At 33.8% G+C, this 17,086-nt stretch overlaps 1 protein-coding gene across 1 annotated transcript; it reads left to right on the top strand.

Annotated features, from left to right (window-relative positions):
• The first annotated feature begins 603 nt into the window (after nucleotides 1-603).
• Nucleotides 604-3,721, top strand: LOC141724033 (telomere repeat-binding factor 1-like). The gene is made up of 4 exons (XM_074526018.1): nucleotides 604-709; nucleotides 2,659-2,821; nucleotides 2,929-3,041; nucleotides 3,476-3,721. The coding sequence occupies exons 2-4, from the start codon at nucleotides 2,672-2,674 to the stop codon at nucleotides 3,702-3,704; spliced, it is 492 nt and encodes a 163-aa protein (XP_074382119.1). The 5' UTR covers nucleotides 604-709; nucleotides 2,659-2,671; the 3' UTR covers nucleotides 3,705-3,721.
• The last annotated feature ends 13,365 nt before the right edge of the window (nucleotides 3,722-17,086 follow it).

Below are 17,086 nucleotides of genomic sequence, written 5' to 3'. Positions count from 1 at the left end.
TGAGTTCAATAATTTAAAGATAACAATTATATTGAACATATAAGTTAAATTTTTGAATAAATTAAAATAGGATTAAATAAATTCAACTCTTATCTTAATTTTCAAAAATTACTTCTTAATTTTTATCATATATTTAACATTTTTTTGAATTTTTGATATAAAAATAAAAAATTCTGACTGAAAATCGGATTCGGATTCAGATTCGGATTCGGATATTATCCATACATGCGTCGGATCCGGATTCAGATAATATCCTTTAAATATTTTCGTTAAATATTTTCGTATTCGGATTCGAATACAGATACAGATTTTCGGATTCGGATTCGGGATAAGGCGGAGGGGATCTGTATCCGAATTATCCTTTTGACGGTCCTATTTATGTATCCTTTATGCCTAAATTCTATACGTGTTACGGTAAAGTGGAGGAGAGTTGCAACGTTGCAATAGTACACATAGGATTACCAAAACAAGTTTTATTTAAAAAAGGATATCTAAAGAAGTTTAGGGCCTGTTATTTAGAGAAAGTACACTTATAGTAAAATATATTTTTTAAACATTTTAAAAGGGCGGGGCAGACAGCTAATGGAAATTCTGTCTGCTAAACAAAATTCCAATAGAGCCTCAACGCCCTTCATATACGTACAAATATATATAATGACACATTAGCACCAAGGTTCTTAGGGTTTCTTCGAGGGGTCAAAGGATACAGGTGAGCTCACAATTCTTAGCCCATTCATTTCTGTAAAATTTAGTACCACTGTGTACCAAGAATTTTGATGAAAGATTCACTGATCATGTTTTGTCCTTCTGAATTTCTTTATTAGCTGTTAAAAACAGGTTTCTTTTTTGGGAGGAGACTAAATAGATCGTATCTTGAATCTTGATTGTTCTTTTGTATGTTATAGATGATATATATATTGAATTGATGTGTATCTTGTTTTATGATCTGGAGATTATATATATTTGTGTCTTTTTATGATTTTAATTAGCTTTTTATTTACTCTTTTGTTAGAAGGGAATATTTGAGTCATTTTAGAATATCCGTTTTCGATCTGATTTTTTTGTGCCAAGGTGATTTTGTATATATGACACTGAGAATTTAGAAAAATGTTTCATTAACCATGATTTAACCTTATGAATTTTACACAACCTTATGAATTTTACACAACAATCAAGTATATGAAGGAAAGTACAAAGAGATTGTATTGTAATTGTTATTCTCTGTTAGTTGTAGATAATGTAGAATTGGAATTGAATATATAATCTTCTTTTTTAGGATCTTTAGTTTTATATATTTGTGCATTTATGTGATTTTAATTAACTTTTTAACCCTCAAATTTGTATTTTTTTGTTAATCAGGTTTCTTCCTGTGAAGGAAACAAAAAAGAAAAGTGTATACATATCTTGTTTTATGATCTTCACTTATAATCTACCTGTATGTTTTATTTTAATTAGGTTATTCCTTACTTATTTGGTACAAGAGTTGAATTTTGAATTGTTTTTTAATTTTGATTTCCAATTTGAATTTTTTTTTGCCATATGAATTTGAAAGACTACAAGTACAGATGAATCTTAGAGAATATTCACTGACCTTGATTTTGTTTCTTCCACAGGGAAACTACATGATCATATCTTGATTGTTTTCCCCTCAGTTGTAAATGAATGATGTAAATTTTGAATTGTAAATTAATCTTATGTTAATGATCTTCAGTAATATCTAATTGTGAGTGTATATACGTGCTATAATTAGTTTATTTACTCATTTGATCGACCCGATCAAGTTTGAGCCCTTCCGAATTCTAATTAATATTCGAAATGAACTTTTAATGCTAAGATAAATTTGTGTTCAAGACTGTAAGTAGGCATGAACTTTTTGTGGCTTCCGAAATGACGATAGAGATATGGATTGGACATTGGAAGTAGCAAAAAAAGTAAGACTTCAATGTATATGAATGAGGGTCTTAATTCTGACAATCGGGTGTAAAATAAGCCTTATATAACACACTGCTCCGGGACACTTAGATCTCACTTTCAAGGGCACAGATTCAGGCATTTTTTACCTTTCCCCTAAGAAGTCTGGCGCCAGAACATTTCTGCAAAAAGAAAAAAATGCTTGAATCTGGATCCAATACCAGTGTGTTATTTAAACGGTCTCTAACATACAATTGCCAGGGACAAGGACCCTATGAATGTTGAGACACGAAGCTCTTTAGTTATTACATAAATTTATAAAACTTTTGCAATGTCTTATTTCTGTTTATGCGTTTTTACTTTAATACTTCTGGTGCTCGTCCAATACTACTTATCCTCCCTTGACATTCTTGATTAAGTATAGTTTTTTCTTAGCAGCTAAATTATGTTATTAGTCTTTATGCAACTACTTCTATTGAATAGACATTTGAATTACCTATTTCTAGAAATCAAGTTAGGAATTTTGTGCGGCTATGATGATTGACTGATTGGTACTTGCTTGCTTATGCCTTGCGTGTGTGTATATTGGGAAACTGGAGCTATAGGTGATTGCTCAACAAATTTAAAAGAGAGTAATAGTGGCTTGTGCTAAATTTGTTTGACCCAATTTAACAACTACGCACTTAATCATAGGCAGCATCATGCTGAAAACTATGCATCATGTCTAACTGTTTTTCTTTTGTACAGATATCATTAGATCATGGGAAGGAGCTATAATAAGTGGAGTTCCGAAGAGGAAGCTGCCATTAGAAATGGCATAGCTAAACACGGTGTTGGGAAATGGCAAAAAATTCTCAGTGACCCGGAGTTCAGCACTGTGTTAGTTCTCCGTAAAAGTAAGGACCTACAGGTATTATGAACTTTGCATGCTCTCTTTCATTGCTGATACTTACTCTCAGTTTGTATATTTCTTAATTATATCTCAATTTATAATTTAAATGTTATTGGGATTTTCAGGATAAATGGAGACATATTATAATAAAAGGCAAGGCTCAAACTGCTCAACCTAAGGCACCATCCACTGTACACGAGTCATTGGAAGTTGGTGATTCTGACAAATTATTATTAAGGTCAGATCAAGTAATAGTAATCCTCAGTTTCACACTTTAACATGAACTAGGTCGTCACTCAGCAGCAGACTTGTACTTTTTTGGCCATTTGTAACCATATCTACATTACAATCAGTAAATTTTTGTATATGTTCAAGTTATAAAATGTTACCAATTGTTACAGTACTGGTTTTTAGCACTTCTGAATATTGGCGCTGATAAGAATGCATTAATACTCATCAATGCTAAAATTTCACAACAGTTCTGTTATCCAGTTATCTTGGGAGAAACTTGATATATCTATTTCTGGCTCTTAAATTCTTACAAAAGAAAAACTCAGCCAATAGTCCATTTTTTTTGTTGAGATGAAACAAATAACAACCTTAGGCAGCTCTTTAAGCTTGGACATCTTTTTTCTATTGCTTAAATCTTTACATATTCTGAATATATTGCAGGTTCAGTGATTGCATACAGGATGGTCCAACCAATAATGAATCTGCTGCTCTTACTATCGCCCAAACTGAGGCACGGGCTCTAGTTCACAAGTCAATGGAAGATGGCGTTACTGACAAACCAACTCTGAAGGTTTATATGAGACGTCACAAAATGCATCAACAATCACCACAAACTATAAAGGTTTATACAAGACGTCACAAAAGGGGTAATAAAGCCACTGCAAAGTAAAGAGGTTTTATAGTCTGGGGGGGTGGCCTATGAAACAAGTGAAATGTATCTTGTAGTGTTTACTTTGATCAATATTGCAGTATTGGGAGATAACTGGACCTCTTGGAATCAAAGTAGTTATCTGCATATTTTTTCTTTGGATGTTCTCAAGAATTAATCAATGCGTACTTTGCTTGTTTTAAAGACCCGTAGGGTTCTTTGTGGATTGTGTTGTCGTATTGTGAATTAATCATTATTGTAGTGTTCTTTGTGAAGTTATTATAGTATTGTGTTGTGAAGTTGGAAACATTAAACTGTCACAGCTGATATTTGAAACTCATTTTAATTTACCTATATAGGCTATTATGGTAAATTGGATCCAGATCTTGTAATTAATTTTTTTTCATGAAACCTGATTGTTCTGCCTCTAAAGAAAGAGAATTTTTTTTTTGCTATATACATATGCGAGTGTTGCAATTATCAATAGCATATATCAGGTTTGCAGGTCAAATTTTCTGTCGACTTGAACCTCAAGTTTCTATTTCTTTTTGACTCGTTTAGATGTATAAAGCCTAAATGCAGTTGAAGCATTAGAGCATGAAATATTCAGGGGTAATATTTTTGGCCTTGTCTTCAGAACAGAGTTGCTTAAGGCGGTTGTGATTAAAGAGACACTTCCTCGTCAACGATTAATATGTTAAACTCACTCATGCAGCGAGAAAATGATGTATAATATAACAGACGCAGACGGCGTGCAGGCCACAGTTGATGCTGAGCTGATGAGGATCTGGTATATGGGTTATGAGGGTTTTGCTGCTGCAGCGGTTAAAAAAGCTGAAGCTGCTATTGCAGACGCTGAACATGCATGCTGCAACTCAGCCAAAAAAAAAAGAACATGCATGCTGCAGAAGAAGCAAAATTTATCACTTGAGATTTATAAAGGAAACTAGAGAAAGAGGGATAGATCTCGTACAATGTCATTTATTCTATTGCTTCTTAAGCCCCAATTCACTTTCTGTAAATAAAAAAGTTCTTCTCTAAATTTATTATGTCGTTCTTGTTATAATGTGAAGAACACTGATCTATATTTTGTATTGAACCAAATGATATAACTTAGATTGATGCAAGCTTGACTAATTTCCAGCCTTTATATGAGAACATAAAGAGAAATCAAAAACATTAAATCAGATACATGTATGACCCTTACAGAATACATTGAACTTGACAGTACATGAAACTTAGAATACTGCAGAATCTTCTAGAATATCATAACATTCAATACGTTAATTTTCAACATTCTCCCCCTTAACGCATTGACGGATTCCAAGAGCTTCTCTTAACTTCTGAAATCTCTGCTTTGGCAATACTTTGGTGAATATGTCCGCTACTTGGTCTTCAGATGGACAAAACAAAAGCTTTATTTCATCAACTTCAACTGCATCCCGAATAAAATGAAGTTTAAGTGCAATATGCCTGGTTCTATTATTGTTAATTTTCAGCCATATCAATTGCTGATTTTTTGTCACAATAAATCGGAGTTCCACCATGTTGTTTACAACCAAAGTCTGTGAATATTCTCCTAAGCCAGATTACTTGAGAAGTGGCTACTGCTGCTGATACATATTCAGCTTCAGCCGTAGATTGCGCAACAGTTTCTTATTTTTTAGATTGCCAAGAAAATATTCCTGATCCAAGTGAGAAACAATAGCCTGATGTACTTTTCAAATCATCTTTAAATCCACCAAGATCACTATCAGTGTAACCGATGAGTTTAACTTCCTTATTTTTCTGATAACAAAGACCATATTCTAGTGTTCCTTGAATGTAACGAAGAACGTGCTTTGCAGCTCCAAGATGTAAGTGACTTGGATTTTGCATGAACCTTGAGAGCAGACTTGCAGCAAACATAAGATCTGGTCTTGTTGTACAAAGATAGAATGACTTCCCGATGAGACTTCGATAATATGTAGAATCCACAAAATTTCCACCATCTTCCTTGTGTAATTTCTCCCCCATAATCAGTGGTGTAGGAACTGGATTATATCCAAACATTCCAAAAGTCCTTAATATTTTTTCAGCATAGTTTCTTTGGCAAATAAAAATATTCTCCTTATCTTGATAAATCTCCATGCAAAGAAAATGTCTTAGGAGACCCATGTCACTCATTTCATTTTTTTTGGTCATATCATCTTTGAATGCTTCAACCATATTTTTAGAATTCCGGTAAAAATTATATCATCAACATATAGCATAACAATGAATATATCGGTACCTTGGTGTTTGACAAACAAAGTTGGTTCACTCCTACTCCTTTCAAATCCAGATTTGATAAGAAAGCTATTTATTTCACTGTACCAAGCATGGGGTGCTTGTTTTAGACGGTACAATGCTTTCTTGATCTTATATACCATATGTTCCTTTCCTTCAATGACAAACCCTTCTCGTTGATCAACATATATTTCTTCCTTTAAATTTTCATTAAGAAAAGCTGATTTTACGTCTAATTGAAACAACTTCCGACCCATTCCAGCCAAATGCTATTAGTGCTCGAATGGAATCTAAGCAAGACACCGGAGCAAACGTCTCATTAAAATCAATCTCTGGCTGTTGTGAATATCCTTTGGCAACAAGCCTTGCCTTATTTTTTCGTATTGAGCCATCAGGATTATGTTTTACCTTGTAAATCCACTTGATACCTACAACATCTTTATCTTTTGGTCTATCCACAAGCTCCCATATCTGATTTTTTTCTATTACTTGAACTTCTTCTTCCATTGCTTTTCTCCAAATTTCTTCTTTGTATGCTTCCTCAAAATTTTTTGGTGCAATTGAACAATAATTACAAGATGGATAAATATCGTATTTCAAGGATCTGTACCTTTTAGGACTTGTGTCAGGAGATGATAGTTGTGGACTTGAGTCAGAAGATGATACTGGTGAACTTGATTGACTTTGTGATGGTGTGGATGGAGGTGAATCATTGTTATTTTTATCTAAAGAATCTGAATTCTCGTCTTCCGTATTTGTAGGAGGAACAATATTATATTCAAATCCTTTTTTATCAACTCTGTTCTCCTTCCAATTCCATGATGCATATTCATCAACTTTTATATCACGACTAATGTAGACTTTATTTTCAGCTAGACTGAAAATTCTGTAGCCTTTGCTCATACTACTGTATCCAACAAAAATGCACCTTTCACTAGCTTCACCAAGTTAAGATCGATGCACCTTTGGAATATGTGCATAACATATGCTTCCAAAAATTTTAAGATGATTGAGTGATGGCTTTCTGCCCCTCCATGCTTCGAACGGAGTTTTACCCCAAACAGCCTTTGTTGGACATCTATTTGTGAGATATACGGCTGTATAAACAGCTTCTGCCCAGAATGTTTTTGGTAGTCCTTTCTCATATATCATTAATTTTTCCATTTCCATAATTGTTTGATTCTTCCGTTCAGATACACCATTTTGTTGAGGCGTGTACCGAACAGTGAGTTGTCGTTCTATTCCTTCATCTTTACAAAATTTCTGAAATTCTTTTGATGTGTATTCCGTGACATTATCGCTCCTTAGAGTTTTTATATGGCACCCACTTTGTTTTTCCACAAGTAATTTGAATTTTTTAAATATTGAGAACACTTCTGATTTCTGTCTCATAAAATAAACCCAAGTCATATGTGTAAGATCATCAATAAAGAAGATGAAGTACCTGTTCTGAGCAAAAGATGGATTTTCCATTGGTCCACAAATATCAGTATGTACCAACTCGAGCTTAGATTTTGCTCTCCATGACACTCCTTTTGGAAATGATTGTCGATGTTGTTTTCCAAATGCACATCCATCACAAATATTGTTTATTTCTTCAATGTAAGGTAGCCCGTACACCATTTTTTGATTATAAAGAACCTTTAGACTCTGAAAATTTACATGGCCAAGTCTTCAATGCCATAGACTTGAAACAGGTTCACTGGATGCTATTACTTGTATATTTGATATTTAGAGAAAAAGTTCTATTTTTCATCTCAATTGTTGACATCACCTGCCTCTTTTATTTCTTGTCATTGATTTTGCATTTATTATTATCAAACTTCAATTTATATCCATTTTCCAATAGTTGGCCCAAACTAAGTAAATTTTCATGTAAACTTGGAACAAGAAGAACATTTTGAATCTGACTAGTTTCATGCTCAGTTTGGATTGAAATGGAGCCCATACCTTTTGATTTCACAAGTTGTCCATTGCCAAGTTTAACCGGAGTTTTAATACTTGAATCAGTGTTGCAGAAAATTTCTTTTTGTGGTGACATCTGATTGCTACAACCACTATCGAGGAGCCATCTTTCGTTTCTCTGGTGCATCATGCTCTGGCATGCATAGAAAGTTGTATGAGAATCTTCATTTTGTTTCTGAAAATTTATGTGGTTTGCTTGCTAAACATCACGTGATCTGCAATCCTTAGATAAATGTCCAAATCGATGACATTTATCACATTTTGGCTTGCCTTTGAACCAATAATCTTTATTTGAGTGACTAGATCTATTGCAAATAGTGCAGTGCAAAGAAATTGATCTACCAAAATATGGTCTTCCTTTTCCTCTTCCATTTCTGAAATTTCGAAAATTATTTCTCATGTTCCTGCCTCCACGAAATTGAGTGCTACTTGTACTTTGTCCTTGCTTTTGATTTGAAATATTGAGCTTTGACTGAAACGCTGCTTTAACAGTTTTTTCAGATTGTCGAGATGTCCTTTGCTCAAATGATTTTAGAGACCCCATGAGTTCTTGAACAGTTAAAGTTGTAAGATCTTTTGTTTCTTCAATCACAGAAACGATAGTATTGAACTTTTCGGGTAGACAAACAAGGATTTTCTCCACCTGTCTTTTGTCACTAATATCTTCTCCAAATGATTTCATTTGATTAATCAACTCAAAAAATCTTGTAGAGAAATCATTAAGAGTTTCATTTTCTTTCATTTTTATATTCTCCAGTTCTCTTCTTAAGATTTGGAGTTTAATAGTTCTTACCTTTGCATCTCCTAGGTATTCTCCTTGAAGAATATCTCAAGCCTCCTTTGCAGTGTTGGCTCTCATTATTCTTGGAAATATAGCTTTTGGTACAGCTCTTTGGATTATGGACAGAGCACTGGCATCAGTTTGTCTAAATTTTTTTGTTCAGCATCTGAGATAGCAGCATCATTAGGAGGTTCCTTGTATCCCTTCTCTACGATTTCCCATTGTTTAAGAGACCTAAAAATCGTTTTCATTTCAAACCAGAACTCATAGTCTTCACCATTGAATTCTGGAATAAATTATTGACTAGAGAAATTTATGGAGGAATTGATTGATGCCATTTTGTTGCTGCTTCTTCCAACCGGGCTCTGGTGCCAAATGTTATAATGTGAAGAACACTGGTCTATATTTTGTATCGAACCAAATGATATAACTTAGATTGATGCAAGCTTAACTAATTTCCAGCCTTTATATGAGAACATAAAGAGACATCAAAAACATTAAATCAGATACATGTATGACTCTTACAAAATACATTGAACTTGACAGTACATGAATCTTAGAATACTGCAGAATCTTCTTATATATCATAACATTCAATACGTTAATTTCCAACAGTTCTCCTTTTATTAAAAAAGTATGTCCTCCGTTAATAGATATTATTAGATTTTTGTTTCTTTTTTCCTTCTAGCGAGGATTATAAATCACAATGTCCTTTAGATCTTTATGGCTTCCAAGTTGTTGAAGAAAAGTAATCATGACCTCGATGATGTATATGAGCTTATTTCTCAGTCCCATATTAATTTTTTAATTTTTTGAAAACAATTTATGAATAATCCAACCGTAAAGATTTGAAGATCTATATATATTAGTGATATGATAAAAAAAATTAGAAAAAATTAATTTATTTGATTTGCTATTTTAACAGTCAATTATTAGTTTGACCAGTATTTCTTAATAGTGTTTAGTCCCATATTAATGTTTCAATTTTTTCAAAACAATTTATGAATGATCCAAACATAAGGTTGTGAAGATCTATATATATTAGGGAAGATCATTCATAAATATTTATAAAAAATTCGACACATCAATATGAGATTAAACACTAGTTAGAAGTACTAGTGAAACTACTAGTCGACTATTAAAAAAACAAACCAAATATATTTATTTTTTTCTAAAATTTTTGTGATATCACTAAAATATATAGATCTTTATATCCGTACAGTTGGATCATTCATTAATATTTAAAAAAAATCAAAATATCAAAATAGGATTAAAGACTAGTTAGAAGTACTGGTAAAACTACTAGTTGACTATTAAAAAAGCAAATCAAATATATTTATTTTTTTCTAAAATTTTTGTCATATCACTAAAATATATAGATCTTGACATCTATATGGTTAGATCATTCATAAATATCTTAAAAAAATCGAAACATCAATATGAGATTAAACAGTAGTTAGAAGTACTGGTCAAATTACTAGTTGACTATTAAAAAAGCAAACAAAATATATTTATTTTTTTCTAAAATTTTTTATCAGTTAACATAGTAATTATATCTGTTTTATCTTGTATATCGATTCTGCGTTTCAAAATTTATTGTTTTCTAGAAATAGGCGGCACCTAATAGAGGAAATGTGGTCGGGTTGAGTGCTAGAGTAGTTATTATGTTATTGTTGTCTTTTGCCAGCCTATCATAAGCACTGGTTTGCATAATAGTAATCTGTCAAATTAAGCCATTATATATCATTTATTCAATGATCTAAATTTCGTTGTGTTCTTTTTCTCTATTTTAACAATAAAGTACTCTCTAAATTCAATTATTTAATGGTCTAAATTTTGCGAAAATGGCCAATTTATATTTGATGGAGCCTTGTCTGATTTATCCGATGACGCAAAATTTAATTCATCTACCTAATACCTTATTGTGGGTATCATATATATGATAAACACTTATATATCACTAATTAATATACTTTTTCCTAACCAAACCAATTCATACATACCAAATATATCTGGCTTAGAGCAGGAATGTAAAATTTATGCAGACCATGCAGACATGCCCATACTCTAAAAAAGTAAGATGATTGTTTTCATGAAGACCCCGATTTAATGCACGATAAAATAGTAAGTGACAGATGTTTACATGCAAAGAGATCAAGATCACCAAGAGCATTTTAATAATAATATTAATAAAATTTTAATGTTTAAGAAAGCGTATATTTCTGGAAAAATCTAATATATGTATTACTGAATTAATACACAATTTTTTTAGAGCCAGTAATTCTATAATTACCTTGATCATTTTTGTTGTGCACGTAACCGATATCCATATATTTATCACGTTTCATATATAATGTGTTCCTATATAAATTCAAACTTTAACCACAAGATTTTCGGCCGCAGTTGATCACTAATCTATTTATTGAATTATACTTTCATGTTAGAACATGTGATCTAGTTGCAATTGTACAATATTATGATACAAATTCACACAACAAGTACCAGAGCCAAACAAACAAAGTTGTGAGATCCACAGTAATGAAGAAGCGTGTTGTGTGTGTGGGAGGTGGATATTGACTGGTCTAAGAAATCATTAAAATTATCCATGAATGAGTAAAATAATAGAATAACAAAATAATTGCTGACAAACATAATTGACTTCAAAAATTCGCACAAACAACAAACTTTGGATAAGAAATACGTATTATTGTTTGATTTTTTAATATGTAATACATTAAAAATACACAAGATGTGCCTCTTTTGCTTCCATACAAATATGATCCCCCTGGGAAACCCCTATTTTCCGCGCAAATATGATCCTGAATTTTCACATCTGTAAAATATTATAAATTAAATGCTCATATCTCATCCAAGCATTTTTCTTGAGATCTTGATTTCTCAACTCAATTGACGAAACATATTCAAAATGCCCAATTTATTGATGAATCGGAAGTGAGTGAAGTGTATTCCATGCTAATCCTTCAACTACACTAGCATGAATCAGAAGTGTCAAGAAAACTCTTAAATGCAACTCATGTGTGTCGAAACAAGTGGATAACATAGGCGTGTCTTGCGTAACAAATTATTGCTTAAAGCATATGTGTCTTTCTGTACTTGAACAAAAAAATATTAAAATTACTCCTTATATTGTAGTGTTTCGTGAGTGGTGTTACGTCTCATGACGATAAATCAATCTTCCAGAAGATTTGTTACCGAACTATACATATCAATCTTCCAGAAGATATGTTACCGAACTATACATGTACTCGAATGTCATTCAAAAGATTGTTACCAAAATACCTGTATTCGTTTGTCACATGCCAAAATGCCCTCCAAATCCCTATGATGATGTTGTATGTCGATGAGACGCCAGCATCACTTGGGTATATTATAGAGATGCTATAATGTAAGAAGTATATGCTGAGCCAATTTTTTGTTCAGGCGCCTACGTTACCCACGGGTTTTGTTGGGCTTTAATCTGAGTTTGTGGGCTTTTCTGTTTGTTTGTCCTTATTGGTTGGGTCGATCTGCAACTCAGGAGTCCATGTGTTGGACGTAGTCAATGTATTCATGGAGTCTTTTTAGGTTTCTATCAATTACGTTTGAATAATTAGTTGTAATAGGAAGTTAGTTGCCATGTTCTCCTAGTTTGTAGCTAAATCATTTGTTTCTGTTTATGCTTTTCATATATATATGTACGTAGCAGTAATATAATAAAGTTTGATTAAACTGTATTCACTTATTCACAACATCCTGGTATCAGAGCTTTGGTAAACTGTAAAATTTGGAGATAACTCGGTGGTTCAAATACAGGGGAAGGGATCAATCACACTTCAATGCAACAACGGTGAAAGCAGAGAACTAAAGGATGTGTACTACATCCCTGCACTACGAAGTAATATAATAAGCTTGGGATAACTTGCAGAGGAGGGACACAAAGTCGTGCTAAGGGGAGACAACCTTTGGGTTCGTGACAAAAAAAGGTGAATTATTGATGAGGGTGAAACGATCAAGGAATAGGTTGTACACAATCAATCTACAATCTGGAGAACATATTTTTTTATTGACAAGGTGTGAGGATAAAAACTGGCTATGGCATGCTAGGATGGGGCACGTAAACTTTAAGGCTCTCACGATAATGTCTGATACGAAAATGGCATATGGGTTACCAAAGATTGTGTCTCCCATGAAAGTTTGTACGGGGTGTTTGATGTCAAAACAAATGAAGAAGGGCTTCGCACAACAGACTGAGCATCATGAAACCAAAGCACTGGAATTGATTCATGGAGATATTTGTGGCCCAATAACTCTGTCTACCTCTACAGGAAACATGTATATCTTTCTTATTATTGATGATTTCACTCGAGTCATGTGGGCATATCTATTGAAAAACAAAAGTGATGAAGTTGACGTTTTTAAAAAGTTTCGAGCTTTGGTTGAAAGTAATCCAAGCAAGAAAATTGGTACTTTCAGAACAGATAGAGGTGGAGAATTTGGTTTGAAAGAATTCATTCACTACTATAAGGAAGCGGGGATAAAATGTCAGTTTACGACTCCTTATTCACCAAAACAAAATGGCGTGGTTGAACGAGTATTGAGATGGCTCATAGCTTGTTGAAAGAGAAGGAGCTGCCACTTTATTTCTTGGGAGAGGCCATTGGATATTCCTTATATTTATTTAATAGATTACCTACTCGTGTTGTCATGGGAGTCACTCTGTATGAAGCATGGTCTGGAGCCAAACCATACCTGGATCACTTGCGTATCTTTGGCTGTTTGGCACATATGAGAGTGCCAAATGTGAACTTGGGAAAGTTGGATTCAAGAAGCAAAGAAGTCATTTATCTTGGAAATAAACTAAATACGAAAGCTCGTCGAGTTTATGATCCAACGAACAAGTCAGTAAATGTTATTCGTGACCTGGTATTTGAAGAAGATAAGTCGTGGGATTGGAGGAAAGAGAAGATTGCACATGCGACTCAAACGAACAACTTCATGGTGGTTGGTTCTAATGTGGCATCTGGAGACGAAGTAATAGATGATAACGAAGGTTTTAATACACCACAGACCAACAACATAAGTGACAGAGATACTACAGGTGCACGTCAATTAATGGCGAGTTTGAACTCTGGAGTAGTACTGACTATGAAAATCACCCAAGACAATACAGGTCGTTAAATGACATCTATGCTGAGACAGAACCCATCGAATTAGCAGATGAGGAGTTGATGATTTCGGGAGTTGATGAACCTCTTACTTATTCACAGGCTGCACAAGATGGGAAGTAGAGAAAAGCCATGAAACTCGAGATAGATTTTGTTGAGAAGAACAACACATGCAGGTTGACAGAGTTGCCACCTGGGAGAAAAGCGATTGATCTTAAGTGTGTTTATAAAACCAAAAGGGATGCTAATGGGGAGATTATCAAGCATAAAACTAGAATCGTGACCAAAGGATACGTTCAGAAACAAGGCGTAGACTTTGAGGAGGTATTTGCTCGTGTCACACGCCTTGAAACCATACGGTTACTCCTTGCCTTAGCTACAAAAAACTCATGGGAAATTCATCACCTAAACATTAAAACAGTGTTTCTAAATGGTGAAATCATGGAGGAAGTTTATGTTACGCAGTCGGAGGGATTTGTTAAAAGAGGTAAAGAGCAGATGGTATACAAGCTTTTTAAGGGCATGTACGGTCTTAGGCAGGCACCAATGGCGTGATATTCTAAGCTAAACAAAAGTCTGAAGGAACTTGGGTTCAACAGATGCCCATATGAGAAAGCAGTATACACGAGGGTAACTGGAAATGATGTACTCATTATGGTTGTTTACGTTGATGATCTCCTAGTTACGGGATCAAATATAAGTCACATCAAAGAATTCAAGACATAAATGGGGAATATATTTGATATGAGTGATATGGGTAAGCTATCTTATTATTTGGTAATTGAGGTGCAACAAAGAGAAGGATATGTTCGTCTTAAGCAGGCTAGTTATGCCAAGAAACTCCTCGAGAAAGTAGGTACGCTCGATTTTAACTCTACTAAATACCCGATGGACCCAAAGGAAGTAATACACAAAGATTAAGATGGATTTTTGGTGGACGTGACTGAGTACAAGAGTTTGATAGGTGGTTTGCGGTATCTCGTTCATACTAGGCCTGATCTGGCTTACTTGATTGGTGTGATTAGCAGGTTTATGGAGCGACCCACACTGCTACATCAAAATGCTGCAAAGAGGGTTGTTAGATATGTAAAAGGCACGGTTGATTTTGGTCTAACCTGCACAAGAGATAGTCGAAATAATGTACTCTCAGGATACTCGGACAGCGATCTAGTTGGTAACATGGAAGACAGAAAGAGTACGGGGGTATGGTGTTCTATTTAAATGAGAGCCTCGTAACTTGGGTGTCACAAAAACAAAGATGCGTTGCTCTTTCAACTTGCAAGGATGAATTTATGGCAGCCACAACGGCTGCTTGTCAAGCCATATGGTCGAAGAAGCTACTTGGTCAGATAACGGGAAAAGAAACAGGTCTTGTAACTACCTTTATTTATAATAAATCTGTGATTGACTTGGCAAAAAACCCTGTATTTCATGGAAGGAGTAAGCATATCGATATATGATACCATTTTATAAGGGAATGCATTGAGAAAGGAGAGATCGTTGTTAAGTATGTTCGCTCAGATAAACAAAGAGCTTGGCACTCTCACGAAAGCCCTCATCATTGTTAAGTTTGAAAAGAAGAGGAAGTTGCTGGGAGTAGACGCGGGAACTCAGATGAACTGAGATTAAGGGAGATCTTGTTGGGCTTTAATCTGAGTTTGTGGGATTTGTTGTTTATTTGTCCTTGTTGGTTGGGTCAATCTGCAACTCTGGAGTCCATGTGTTGGACGCAGTCAATGTATTCATGGCATCTTTTTATGTGTCTATCAGTTACGTTTGAATAATGAGTTGTAATAGTAAGTTAGTTTCCATGTTCTCCTAGTTTGTAGCTAAGTCATTTGTTTCTTTTTATGCTTTTCATATATATGTACGTAGCAGTCATAGAATAAAGTTAACATTTAGCATACTTTATGTATTTTCCCAGTTTTTTCTTGAAACTCTAACAAGTTAGATTGAACTGTATTCACTTATTCATAACATGTTTCACGTTACTGTGACTTGTATTAATTTGTATTAACATATCTCTATGACACACTAGTGTAGTTGGAGTATTAGCATAGATTCATGGAACACGGTTCGTTACTTCTGAGTCGTGAATAACTAGGACGTTCTGGATGCATTTGATCAAGTGATTTTTTAAATCACCAAACTAAACCAAATCAAACTTACCCATTATATCCCGCATAGAGTAGGGTTTGCAGATGATAAGATACATATCCATGTCCCTACTTCAAATAGTAAAGAAACTATTTTCGTGAAATCCCCGATTTAGTGTATGACATATATATTGTATGATAAACAAAATAATAATAATGAAAATGATATATTCTAAGGCAAATAAAAAAACTAAGTAGCAAGGTTTAAAAACTTGTAAAGTGGATGGAACAATACCTGAATTACGGATGTTCTTTAGTTGTAGATATAGTTATTTACACGGAGACAATTACACATACACAATACATAAGGAACTCAATGGTCTAATCCGTTGGACACAACTAGACAAAGTCTCGACAACTCTAAAGCGCCAATATGCACTATCTAATGTCATGTTCTATGTGAGATTTAAGGTATCTATATCCATACTCAGTTAATTAGTCCAAGTCCTACGTGGTCTACTTTTCCTACATTCCTGTATTTTCTTAGACATAGATTCAAAACACCTAATGTTTGTCTAAAGACATCATTTGGTATCTGATGTGCCGTTATACGACAATATATTTAGCGTAACATATGTGCTTCTTCGGTCTCTATCCGACACTCTTGAACTTTCTATAGTAGCCAACACTCAGAATCATATGACAATGTTGGTTAGAGACTATAAATTTTAACCTTCAACTTGAAAGTTATACCCTTATCACACTAAATGGAAGCTCTAAATTTAAACCATCATGCCTATATATAAAACTTGATGCCTTAATACCATGTAAACACAAACAAATAGGCACAAACATAACTAAAAGCATAGATCTTCATGTATTACACATATTACAAATATATAGTATGTCAATTTAAAGGTTAAAGATACAAAATGAAAAGTGTTGTCTTTTTAGTGGTTACGATTCTATCATGAATGTATACACATGCACTAACACTCTACCTATAAAAATATTTTATAATGTTATATCACAGTCACTTCATTTTATGACAATTTTTATGCCCAATTTTTGTAGTTACTCGTATTATATTAGTGTATATGGTTTATCAACCAAATTGGTCAAGTTACA

The sequence above is a fragment of the Apium graveolens genome, chromosome 5 (genome assembly GCF_009905375.1).
Source record: "Apium graveolens cultivar Ventura chromosome 5, ASM990537v1, whole genome shotgun sequence".
In the NCBI taxonomy this organism is placed as follows: domain Eukaryota; kingdom Viridiplantae; phylum Streptophyta; class Magnoliopsida; order Apiales; family Apiaceae; genus Apium; species Apium graveolens.
The sequence above is the reverse complement of the archived record's forward strand: the minus strand, read 5'-3'. Positions and strand labels throughout refer to the sequence as shown.

Bases quoted from the DNA above. Each gene is read 5' to 3' on its own strand.
- LOC141724033 (XM_074526018.1), top strand. From the start codon at position 2,672: ATGGGAAGGAGCTATAATAAGTGGAGTTCCGAAGAGGAAGCTGCCATT. The intron at 2,822-2,928 runs GTATTATGAACT...TGGGATTTTCAG, and splicing joins GTAAAAGTAAGGACCTACAG to GATAAATGGAGACATATTAT. The intron at 3,042-3,475 runs GTCAGATCAAGT...AATATATTGCAG, and splicing joins TCTGACAAATTATTATTAAG to GTTCAGTGATTGCATACAGG.